The sequence below is a fragment of the Onychostoma macrolepis genome, chromosome 02, assembly GCF_012432095.1.
Source record: "Onychostoma macrolepis isolate SWU-2019 chromosome 02, ASM1243209v1, whole genome shotgun sequence".
NCBI classification, from domain to species: domain Eukaryota; kingdom Metazoa; phylum Chordata; class Actinopteri; order Cypriniformes; family Cyprinidae; genus Onychostoma; species Onychostoma macrolepis.
In genome coordinates this window covers 17,892,382-17,904,511 of record NC_081156.1, presented here as the reverse complement: position 1 = coordinate 17,904,511, position 12,130 = coordinate 17,892,382, and the positions used below count along the sequence as shown (strand labels likewise).

Below are 12,130 nucleotides of genomic sequence, written 5' to 3'. Positions count from 1 at the left end.
AACCTGTAACTTGAATGCAATGTAAATCGCTTTGGATAAAAGCGTCTGCTAAATGCGTAAATGTAGAGGAATTAAAGGAAGTCACAAAGCTGTTAGATGGTGACATAACAGGAGTTTAGAGCTATGAAATTAAGTTGTTGTTGTTGTTGTTTTTTTCTGAAATTAATCTGAAAAATAAAAATCTCTTTACAATCCAGGAGAAACATCTGAGAGACTTTGAGAGATTTAATTTGTGGCTTCTCTTTGCTATAGGAAGATAGAGAGATAGGCCACCCCGTACTGTACATTACTCCGCTGATCATCATTCAGTGCGGGGGAAACATTTGTGTTCAGTCACTTCTCTTTTGCCCGGATCCCTCCGGCTAGAGTGAATTGGAGATGAGCCAAAATCTAATAAGGTTCAACCTGGCTGTCAGGGTTTGAGTGTGTGATGGTAGAGAAAGGTGTGTGTGTGTGTGTGTGTGTGTGTGCGCGCGCGATGTAGTGGCTGAGAGATAATGTATTGTAAAAGCCAAGGATAGTAGAGCAGGTGGCATGCTGGAGTATTTGGCTCATTATCTTTAAAACGGGAAAGTGTTTGGCTGTCTTTGCGTTTAGCATCGAGCTAACTACTTACAAGCCTTTGCGTATGAAGCAATCACATTGCTAGCAGACTGGAGCCAATACATAAAAGAAAAGATGCTTCCTATTGTGACAATACTTTTTTCTTCTCTTTGTGTGGCTCATCTACTGTAGCTCAAAGGATGACTATAAAATCCACATTGTATCAAAGAGGTCTGATCAAACGCTACATGTGATATTCATTAAACACATGATCATCCACATGCCAAACAATTTTGATCAAACAATGCATCAAGCTACGCATGTTCATCTACACGCAGACATTAATGAGAGGAGAACTGATGGCTAAAACACTTTAAAAGCCCAGACTGATTGGACAGAATACGTCAACCTCCATTCTCCAGTGCTTTCATTTAAAGTGTCTGAAAATGAATATCAAACAAAGCTTTTAAAATAGCCTGAGAGTAATGTTATATTACTGTTTCAAATATTCACATGTAGGAAATATGCAAGCAGAGCATCTCTTCTTCACATGCACTTCATTAAGAGCTTGACTGACACATTTTCACTAAATTCATCATGACAGAAACATTAGGGATGTGCATGTGAGGGTTTTTTTTGTGATTTCACTTGGCATTAATAAAAAGGAACAAGTTCTAATTGGCTGCTATTTCAAAACATCAGTTCAGTAAATGTGACAATCAAAAGTGTTTAAACTTTATATTCATAACATCATATTTCAATTTTTAATGGCAAGTATTCTCGCTCACTTTGATGTGCCGATGCATTCAACATGCCGCCTTTGCAGCTTTTCTACTCTTCCAATTTCAATAAATATTTTTTATGGACTGAAGAGAAGCGTTTTAGTTCTGTTAGAGTACACATATCTTCATAGCACATATATCAAAAGATCAAGGATGATTGGATTCCTTATGATATGACTTCTTTAAAGTGAAAATTATTAGCAAGATCCCTGTATGGCAAGTCTACGCACAATAGCTAGTCATGTTTAATCAGCATCACATGTTTAACAGAAACGGCATCATGTGCAGCTGAGGCACAAGACTTTGCCAGACACTCCAGAGAAATAAGTCTGAGCGACTGGACAGCTCTAGTGGCTTCTGGGCGCCCCAAGTACATTATCTGAATAAACATGTCAGCTCAGTTAACAGGCAACCACTGGATGAGATCTAAGACCCCGTTTACACCTGGTATTAAGATTCATTTCAGGTGATTTGTTTGAAACGGGACAGCGCTAAATGCAAGTGAAAATATTTAAGATTGTGCCACTTCAACTTAGGGTTGCAAAAAGTTGGAAAATTTCCAGTAAATTTTGGAAACTTTCTGGGATTTTTTGGAATCTTCCTGGGATTTTTGGAAAGTTTCCGGAAATTTTCCACCCCTTTGCAACCCTACCTACATTCAGAGGTGATCGAAAATGTGACCACACTATATCTGATCAAAAGTGGTCAAATGAGATGGACACCACCATTCAAAAGTGTAAGGATAGTAAGGTTTTTTCTTAAAGAAATTAATACTTTTATTCAGAAAGGATGCATTATGTTGATCATATTCTATTCATCAAAGAATCTTTTTTTTTTTTTTTTTTTTAAAGCCTTGTGGTTCCCACAAAAATTTTAGGCAGCATAACTGTTGTCAGGATTGATAATTATAAATTCTTTTGAGCAACAAATCAGCATATTAGAATGATTTCTGAAGGATCATGTGACACTGAAGACTACATAAATGGCTGCTGAAAATTCAGCTTTGCCATCACAGGAATAAATTACATCTTAAAATATAATAAAATAGAAAATAGACTTTACATTATGATAATATTTCACAATATTGCTGTTTTTACTGTATTTTTGTATCAAATAAATGCAGCCTTGGTGAGCATAAGAGACGTCTTTCAAAAACATTAAACAATCTTTTGAATGGTTGGTTGTTTTAGTATCAGTTACAGCGTGTCTCATCTGAACACTTGTGATAGGATCATAAGCAGGATCTAACACCACATCATGACAACAAGCACAGCAAGTCAAGGTTTTAGTACAGAAAATGTACATGTCATTTGGTATGGGTGAGATATATATATCACCAAACATCATCAAAAGGAAGAAAACTATTACAGCATTATAATATTGAGTTGAACTCAACTCAATGTTTCTGTATATTTCTCAGCCTTTTGATAATTCCTACATTTATATGTTTTTCTTTATGTGTTTCCCTTTTTTTCGCTCAGCCCTATTTGTCATAATAAATTACCTCAGTGCACTTGATACATATAAAATAGTAGAGCAATTTCGCTTTACCTTGCCAACATAAAGAGGTTCATCTCCTGTGTACTCCTCCAGGACGAAGAATTGGTTCCACACCCAGTTGCGCTTGTGTCTTTGAAGGGATGCACCCACACTAGCTCTGAAGGGCCTGAGGGAAGCCGGGCGGAGCGGGATAGAGTTCAGAGTCATCCCCCAGCAGCCCACGTCCCACTGGGCTAACAGCAACATAGTCATTACAGTCAGTCCAGTCCACACTGCAGAGCCTATGTGCATCATTTGGATTAGAGGATGAAAGTAAAAAAAAAACAAAGGAAATAAAAAAAATACACTCCTCCGTATTGAACAGGCACCAAAGATCTTGAGGCTATGAGGTGGCTCCTGGGAAACTGCGTAGCACCCTCAGCCCTGGCGTGGGTATCGGAATAGAGCAGAGCGTCTGACCGGTGATTGATGGGAAAGACCACAGGAATGAACGATGATTGTGGCTGAAGCTCTCAAACCTGTGGTGAGAACAGACATCAGGGGGAGAGGTTGAAGAAAATCAGAGAGACCGAAAAGAGTCAAAGAAATAAACAAAAAGAGAGTCTGTCAGCACAGATGCGGGCTTGATTTACTGTCATTTTTATTATACCACTTCACATTTGAACTCCAGATTAAGACAACATGACTTTTGGCATTTCAGAGGTTGCCGTCTGAGATGCAGGTGCAGGTAGAGCGCTACAGGTGAGCAAAACGGACATGCGGCTCTTTCCTTTGGATGGGTATTTGACAGCGCTGCTGAAAGTGGAGCACATTAATCTTTAGGGCTGAAGGGAAGCGGGAAGGGAGGGGGAAACAGACAGAGGGAGAAGGGTAGAGCTCCAATGCAAAGGTTTGGTGAAATAAAGCAAATATGTACCATCTTAAGTTCCAACAAAGGAAAGAGTAGTCCATTATGCAAGACAGCATATGGGTCAATGTAAAGTAAAAGTTTCCAAAGAAACCCAGTTTAAAACACATGTACTTTGTATTAATTTTTGGTTTTATATGGTTTTGAAAAATGTTTAGAATTTTAATTACTAATAATGTTGTGGTCTAACCATCAAGTAAAATGCAATAAAAAACAAAAAAATCTCTGTATTTCTTGAATGCGTGTGTACACATCTAAATCATTTTCAGGAGACCCCCCCCCCCCCCCAACAACAACAAAAAATAAATAAATAAAAATAAAATAATAATAATAATAAATAAATGAAAGCTTTCAATATATTATTAAGTTGACTTTTTTTAAAAACAAAAGTAATAAATTAACATCCCATTTTATACCTTAAATTATCCATGCCTTGTCGTAAAAATTTTAATAAATATTAATAAGCAGATACGAATTTTTCTTCATTTTAAATAAATAATAACAAAAGCTTATGCCAAGCTACAAGAATCTCATTGTTTTAATGAGCCTTTTTCTTTGTTATGTTATGAGGGCAGCTGTATTATACATACATACACACACACACACACATATGTATATATTTGGAAATTCATAGAAGTGGTGTTGTGTATCAGGTGTGTACGTATGAACTGCATTTGTACAATTTGTTTTTGTAATAAAATAATTAATAGTTTCAGACGAAAAAAAAAAAATTGTATCATGTCATTGGCCCACAGCTTATCATCATAGAGTATATCACAATTATTCTTTAGTAGTAGTTATTTATCAGTCACTTTCCAATCCAATCTGATTTATGGCATTTTTGTACTGTCTGAAACTCACACTGGTTGGTTAAGCACTTTGCTCAAGAGCACAATGGCAGTGGCTCGTGAATTGCTCCATCTGGGGTTTGAACCTACAACCTCTAGCTTAAGAGCTGCTACTAAGAACTACAATGCCTCACCACACCGTAAAAGTGTGTTATGTAAGTGACACTGGATTTTTATAGTGTATAAAAAACTCTCGTGCTCCAAATTGCAATGGAGAACTACAATTTAAAAGTGTGCACTCTAAGTTGAAGTGACAAAATTCCAGGCACAAATTTCTCCTAAGGGGTCCCTGGAGCTTCTCGGTCCGAGAGAGCCTTTTAGGTGTTTCTAACATCCTTTTAAAGTCAAACACTTACAAGTCTGGAAAAAATAGTTCAAAAGGGATTTGGATAGAGCACATATACGTTCTCTGGAGAAATCTGTCCTTCCAGCAGTTCAAACCCACAGCAGCAGGATTCACGCCCCAACAGCTTATTTTGATGTTGAAGAGGATGTCGAAATCTCCACGGAAATCCCTCGTTGTCCGAGAAAAGATGAGATCTGACCTACGCTTTACAGACAGAACAACTCCCATATTGGGTTTAGAGTCCATGGCAATTTGAAACCTCACAATTATCACAGCATGTGCATTAGATTTATAATAAAATTTCATGCAGGTTCAGAGGGGCTTCAAACAATACTGCTATTTGAAAGTGTTAAAGCATTAGCATTTTTAAAAAGTGTTGATGGTAATATAGGGTTTAAATAAAAGGTGTTAAACACATCTGAGACATTAAAGCTATATGACAGATGCTGTAACTGTGCTAAATAATAGCATACACGAAGCTAAGGCTCTGAAGGTGAACAGAAGAGTAAATCACAAAGCATCCCTCAGGGAATCCATTCCCTCCTTGTATTCCCTCCAAGCTCAAAAGCACCAGCGCTGCTAGAGGAGAACAGAATGTCTTGCGCTTTGCTTCAGAAGACCACAGTGCCAGGACCCCTCAGTGGGGAAAAGTCTCATCTAAAGCCTGTAATCTCTATCGTAAGCTTCACTTTATAGGGGAATTACAAGTGCTTAGAGACTGATTAGATCTCTACGCGTTTGACTGAGTAGATTCAACAAAAGTTTTCAAAAATGGCTGACGGGTATCAAGAAAACACAGTTATGGCAAAATAATCCACTACACATCTCAATTATCTCTGACCTGAAATAGTTTCATTGAAGTGCTACATGACACCACTGCAAAATAAAAAGAGCTTTGAGTCTGGAATGCTTATAGCGTAGCGCAAGCTAATAAAGAGAGCTGGAAGGTGATATGGATCATTTATCAAGCTTGCATTAAATCAGGCAAACAAGGACATAGGAAACAAGCCCTGGGATTTTTTTAAATGCGGTGAGTCTGAAGCAATATCTCAGGACAAGATTGCATGACATAGCATTTCTCAAATGTGCCCAAATTGCTTAGGATCCAGACTATAAGGAAAATAATATAGGAAGTTACAACATAACACACAAATAAATATCATCTGATGTTTAAGAAATTACTGTAATGGCAGCATGTCACAGTCTCAGTTAGATCCTTTTGCAACAATGACACATTTAGTGAACTGAATTGAAGCAACATTGAACTGACTTGAGCTGTATAATGACACTATTGCCTTCTGTAGAGTTGCTTAAAGCTGAATTGAACTTAATTAATAACTGATGAACTAATGCACTATAGAGTGTATTACTGCCTGCCCACTTTTCAGCAGTGTTTCTTCTGTTTGTATTTTTCCCATAGAGTCTGTTAACCACGCCAACCAGCTACGAGGTGAATCACATTACAGACTATTATTTGACACAAAAAGTATTTAAAAATAAATAAATTTAAATGTGCTTAATAGCTTTCGTGAGGAAAAACTACAATCCTATGAAGCACTTTGAATGACAATCAAAATAAAAAGAGCTTTGAGTCTGGAATGCTTATAGCGTAGCGCAAGCTAATAAAGAGAGCTGGAAGGTGATATGGATCATTTATCAAGCTTGCATTAAATCAGGCAAACAAGGACATAGGAAACAAGCCCTGGGATTTTTTAAATGCGGTGAGTCTGAAGCAATATCTCAGGACAAGATTGCATGACATAGCATTTCTCAAATGTGCCCAAATTGCTTAGGATCCAGACTATAAGGAAAATAATATAGGAAGTTACAACATAACACACAAATAAATATCATCTGATGTTTAAGAAATTACTGTAATGGCAGCATGTCACAGTCTCAGTTAGATCCTTTTGCAACAATGACACATTTAGTGAACTGAATTGAAGCAACATTGAACTGACTTGAGCTGTATAATGACACTATTGCCTTCTGTAGAGTTGCTTAAAGCTGAATTGAACTTAATTAATAACTGATGAACTAATGCACTATAGAGTGTATTACTGCCTGCCCACTTTTCAGCAGTGTTTCTTCTGTTTGTATTTTTCCCATAGAGTCTGTTAACCACGCCAACCAGCTACGAGGTGAATCACATTACAGACTATTATTTGACACAAAAAAGTATTTAAAAATAAATAAATTTAAATGTGCTTAATAGCTTTCGTGAGGGAAAAACTACAATCCTATGAAGCACTTTGAATGACAATCAAATTAAAAAGAATGTAGAAACTATTCATTTAAAGTTGCTGATCACATCTATAGAAACAATAAATTTGAAGTTTATTGCAAAATATGCATAAATACACAACTCAAATCAACTCAATTATGCCATTTATGGTGCTTCATTCAGTGGGTGTTCCCTACAATTTCCTTAATAACTCTCTCTGATTGGTGGACATTTCTGTACAGCATCATAGGTAATGCAGTTTTTTGCCATGAATTTTGCTGTTGGACATGATTATTTAAAAATAAGTTAAAGTTCAAACAGATGGTTTGCACAAAAGCAGTCCGTAAGTTTTGCCTCTTTGTCACCATCTCTGTTTGAAACCTGCAATTGCAGCTATTTGTGGAATTATCTTCTTTACATGAGTTGCGCATCGGCACAGCTCCTCAGCATGGATGAACTGAATGTTTTGGGCTGTCAGTCAATGCACCAGTGTGGATATTCACTGTACTTTGGAATTACAGATACTACGTCTTGGCAGTATGTCCAAAATAAGAAGTTTCCCCAGAAAATGTCATCTGAACAAGTAACATGTCTGCCAGTTTTGTTCTGACCAACTGAAAAAAAAAAAGAAAAAAAAAAGTTTAAAATAAATAAATCATGCTACCAATGGTGATTAAAACGCAAAGTTAGCTCAGATCACATCAAATCGTGCAAAGTATTGTTACTTTTATAAATTGTTTTTAAATCGTTGTTGTTAACAACATCAACATTGCGTGACTGTGTATTTAGTGTGCATTAAGGTTATCTGTATATTTCAATTTCTGTACAGTCTAATCTCTAATTGTCGTATCATTTGAATGTCATTGAAAAGTAAATGTTCTTTTAACCTTAAAAACAATTAAATGTTCCTTAGAACTTGTTCTAAAATGACAAGTGTAATTATTCTAGAAGAGGCTACAAATGATACGCCACCTGCAGCATCCACGCACACACATCCACATAGAGTCTACTAGCCAGGACTCCATAATGAAACGTGACGTAATGAAAGAAAGACTTGAACCACTCAAATTAGAAAACATTATTACAACCTTACCGTTGTGAATTGGGCTAAGGTAAGGAGATAGCTTTAAACACTGATCGTTTATGTACTTGCTCTATAATTGATTTTGGATCATTATTAACCAAAAAAAAGTTATGGAATGCGGCTTTAACAACCTTGGAGCTCACAAAGATCTGTCTTCAAAGGTTATGATTCAAAATCTGTTTTCCTATGGAGATCATGAATGGGGTTTTTACTTCTGAAATCTGACAGTTGTACTCTGTCATCTTCTGTAGAGCTCCTTTAGAGCTAAAACTAAATCTGTTTCATAATTAATTAATTTTACAACATTAACACTGTTATTGTCCTGTTTATTAATGTGAAGCTGTTTTGAAACAATCTGTATTGGCACTATATAAAAAATGTGATTTGACTGTTAAACATTCAAATCTGTGTGTGTTTTGCATTGGGATCCTTCACAAACCCTTTTTGGTTTCATTCGATTTTTCACCAGTTATTTTAGAGTAATCAAATAATGTATAAAACCCGATTTACTGTACATTACATGGTAACTATCTGCCATGCTATCAGTGTACTATATTTGTTCTTCTTCTCTTTCCAGCCCCCCACTAACATTTTTTCCCCGCCCGAATCTGCTCGCTGTCGGGCTTGGCTGAGGCCCCGGACTTTGTGTTCAGCACAGATCGCCCAAATGGTCTGGGACAGGATGATGAAGTCTCATTAGCCCCCCATGCCATCTGACGAGAGGAGCTGAGGCTTCAGCACAGACCGCCCTGTGAGAAAGCGCCCACAGCCACAGCCACAGCCAGCGATTCAGCTCCAAAAACCCATCTCAGCACACTCTTTAGTCATAGCCCCCCTACAGTGCAAGAGCGATTGTGGCACTCACCAGGGACAGTATGCTCCAACACAGAGCAAAGCAAGGCTCCTGGCATCTGGACATCAAACACAGCACAGTGCGGACTGGTAGCATATGGCCTTCTTATTATGGCTGCCCTTCGCTGTGCAGACTCTTGAGGGTGACTACGACAAGATTACGCAAGGATCTGGGCTGGATATGACTGCCTATGAGCATCCAAGATGAAAAATTCTAATAAAGAATACATTTATAATATATTAAAAGACTATTTTAGTTTCATTACACGCTTCACAAAAAAAACCCTGTTCATATAATATTTTTATAATAAGTTATTTGTTTATGCACAAAGCTGTCACTTAAATTCGAAAGGCCTGGGACAAAATGTTTATGGGTAGGCGACCCCATGAGGTGGTCCTTGAAAAATTTGCATATTATACATTTCCAACATAGGCATATATGTAATTTTTTATGGAATATTTTATATATTTTTTATATATAAGTTGTAAATAAAACAAAGATTACTGAAGTAGCCTACATTTTACAAGGAATACGGTTTCAGTCTTTCTACTTCAAAAATTCATGTTTAATTTAATGTGTTACTTGTTTTGTTTTTTGTTGTTGTTTTTGTTGTTTTTTCAGTGTACAGCATGACTTGGCAAAACTACATCAATCTCATATCTAAAATGACTATTTTTACAACAGTTGGTCCTATTTTCATATCTTTCCTTGGGGCCCAAAAAACAACAAGACAGCCACAGTCTTCACCATATAAAATCTTACTGGGACCCCTATATTACAGAACAACATTCTTGGTGACCCTCCCTGACGACAGCCCTGTTTATGCATGGCTACAAAAGTGCAAATAGGCTCCAACCAGATGTAAAGTCAGGAAATAACGAATAGTAAGAATTAGGCAACAACACAAGAACAACTAAATATATTCTACAATACTGAAAATCACTCTCACAAATGAAAAACACACCCAAAACCACAATTAATTTTTGGACGTAAGCCACATCAAGTTGGCCCTCACAGTTCACTCAAAGCGCCACCTAGCGGCCGCTGGCTTCACACTGCAAGCGAAGTTTCTACTACGAGCCTCAGTGCTGTTGTTGGCATTGCAGTGGCGTCCTGACAGGGAGGTATTTGATATCGATACGGAGGTGTGAAGAAAATCTGCACCTCCGTACTTGTGATATCCGCACTTGTTTTGGTACAATACTACACACAAAAATAAAAAATAAAACCTCTAACTCTCACTGAGGTATTTTCACATCAAAAAGTCGTTCACAGTCACACTACAGACGACAATATTTGCATCACAAATGCGAGTCCCTGGCAAGGTCCCAAGTATTGCTCTTAGGACTGAGAAATTGTACTTCGTAGCGACTCGATTAATATGCTGACTGCCAGACCTTAACTTTTGAACATCACAGATGCTCCTAGGGGAAAAGCGCTGAATATTAAAACATCACAGGCAGTGAGAAAAACTTTCAGAGCGGCTGCTAAAAAATCTTAATGCTGACCACACGGTTCAATAATATTTGAAAGTGCATAGCGCGTGAATATATTTATTAACGCTATATTAAATTGTATTATTCTTCTTTTATTTCATATTTCTCTTTCCCTTGTATCGTATGCCATACTTTAACGCAAGTACGTAATATTAAATAGCCTAGATAATTTCTGAAAAATCTGAAAAAATAATAACAAATAATGTCACAATAGTATTGCCATTTCTCAACTTTTAGATTGCTATAATATGATTTTGTAGCTTCCTAATGTGTAAACGTGCATCGCAAATAGCCTACACTCAGTCCGTACGGTATTGCACCTCAGCAAGCACTGCATAAATCAGACTCACCTTTTCCTCCTGGTCCTTCGCGTGTTTATAAATTGTGAACGTTCTTGTGAAAATGCAGAAGGATTCCGTAACGTCGCAGCCGCTCTAGACGCGCTCTTCCCGAGTGAGTGAAGGAAACATATTCAAGAGCATCCCTGCACTACAGGCGTCTTTCCCTCCGTTCCGCTCAATCACTGCGCTGCTCGCTCACACTCCGCGCGTCTACAATAAGCCCTATTGAGAAGCCACAGCTGCAGCGAACCTCAGCCAGGGGAGAGCACTGTGGAGAGACTCACAAAGGGACCACAACACTGTCGGCCATCCGTGAAGCATGCCTCGGGAGCTTCAGTCCCCACAAACTCTGGGAAAACAGTGGTTACGCGCAACTTATTGTCTCTAATGAAAGTGGCTGACAAAATGGACAAGTCTCTGTTAGTGTGCTACAGGAGCATCGCTCATCAGGGAAACGTTGCACTGAGGGGAGGTGCCGATGTCAGTCAGCGTATCCAAGGTGCCGCGGCGATTGTAGGATTCTAGGGGGGCCATCGAGGGGCCAAAGCGTGCAGAGAGGGACCAAATTAAAATATCGTCAAGATGATTCTGTGTTCTTGAGACGTGGGTTCAAAAACGTACATATTTCAAGCTATTTAAGAAAAACAAGTTGACAAAACTAAACTTTATCTATGATTTGAAATGATTTGATCCGATGACAAAGGTTTAGAATAAAGCATTATTACCATAAAATGAATTTATTGAATTAAAGTATTGTTACCATAAAATGAATATATTGAATTAAATAATTTCACTGGTTATAAGACTCCAAGTGTGTGTGTGTGTGTGTACCTACTTAACCATATTTTGGAGACAAATTTGCACCCAAAAGTGAGCTAAACCTGACAAAATCTCCAAAAACCTCGCTTTGGGGACGTCTTCATTTGTAAAACCGGTTTAAAAATAAAGTAAACAAAGGTTTTTGAAATTGTAAAAATGCAGACAGTCTCCTGTAAGGGGTAGGTTTAGGTGTAGGGTTGGTGTAGGACAATAGCACATACAGTGAGTACAGTATAAAAACCATTACGCCTATGGGATGTCCCCATTTCGATAGATAAGTAAACGTGTGTGTGTGTGTGTGTGTGTGTGTGCAGTGTACATATTAGTACCTTTTAAAAAGGTGACAGCTTTTGTACCTTTATTCCTGAGTGTGTATTTATGTGTTAT

The 12,130-nt window shown here is 37.7% G+C and overlaps 1 protein-coding gene across 1 annotated transcript in view; it reads right to left on the bottom strand.

Moving 5' to 3' along the window:
• The window catches only part of cdh7a (cadherin 7a), a 56,659-nt gene extending 45,330 nt beyond the window's left edge, over positions 1-11,329 (bottom strand). Inside the window, exons 1-2 of the mRNA XM_058761528.1 lie at positions 10,934-11,329; positions 2,877-3,343 (exon numbers count right to left, since the gene is read on the bottom strand). Coding sequence (XP_058617511.1) covers positions 2,877-3,119 — 243 coding nt within the window. The 5' untranslated portion in view covers positions 3,120-3,343; positions 10,934-11,329. The remainder of the gene's footprint in view (positions 1-2,876; positions 3,344-10,933) is intronic.
• Between the last annotated feature and the right edge of the window lie 801 nt (positions 11,330-12,130).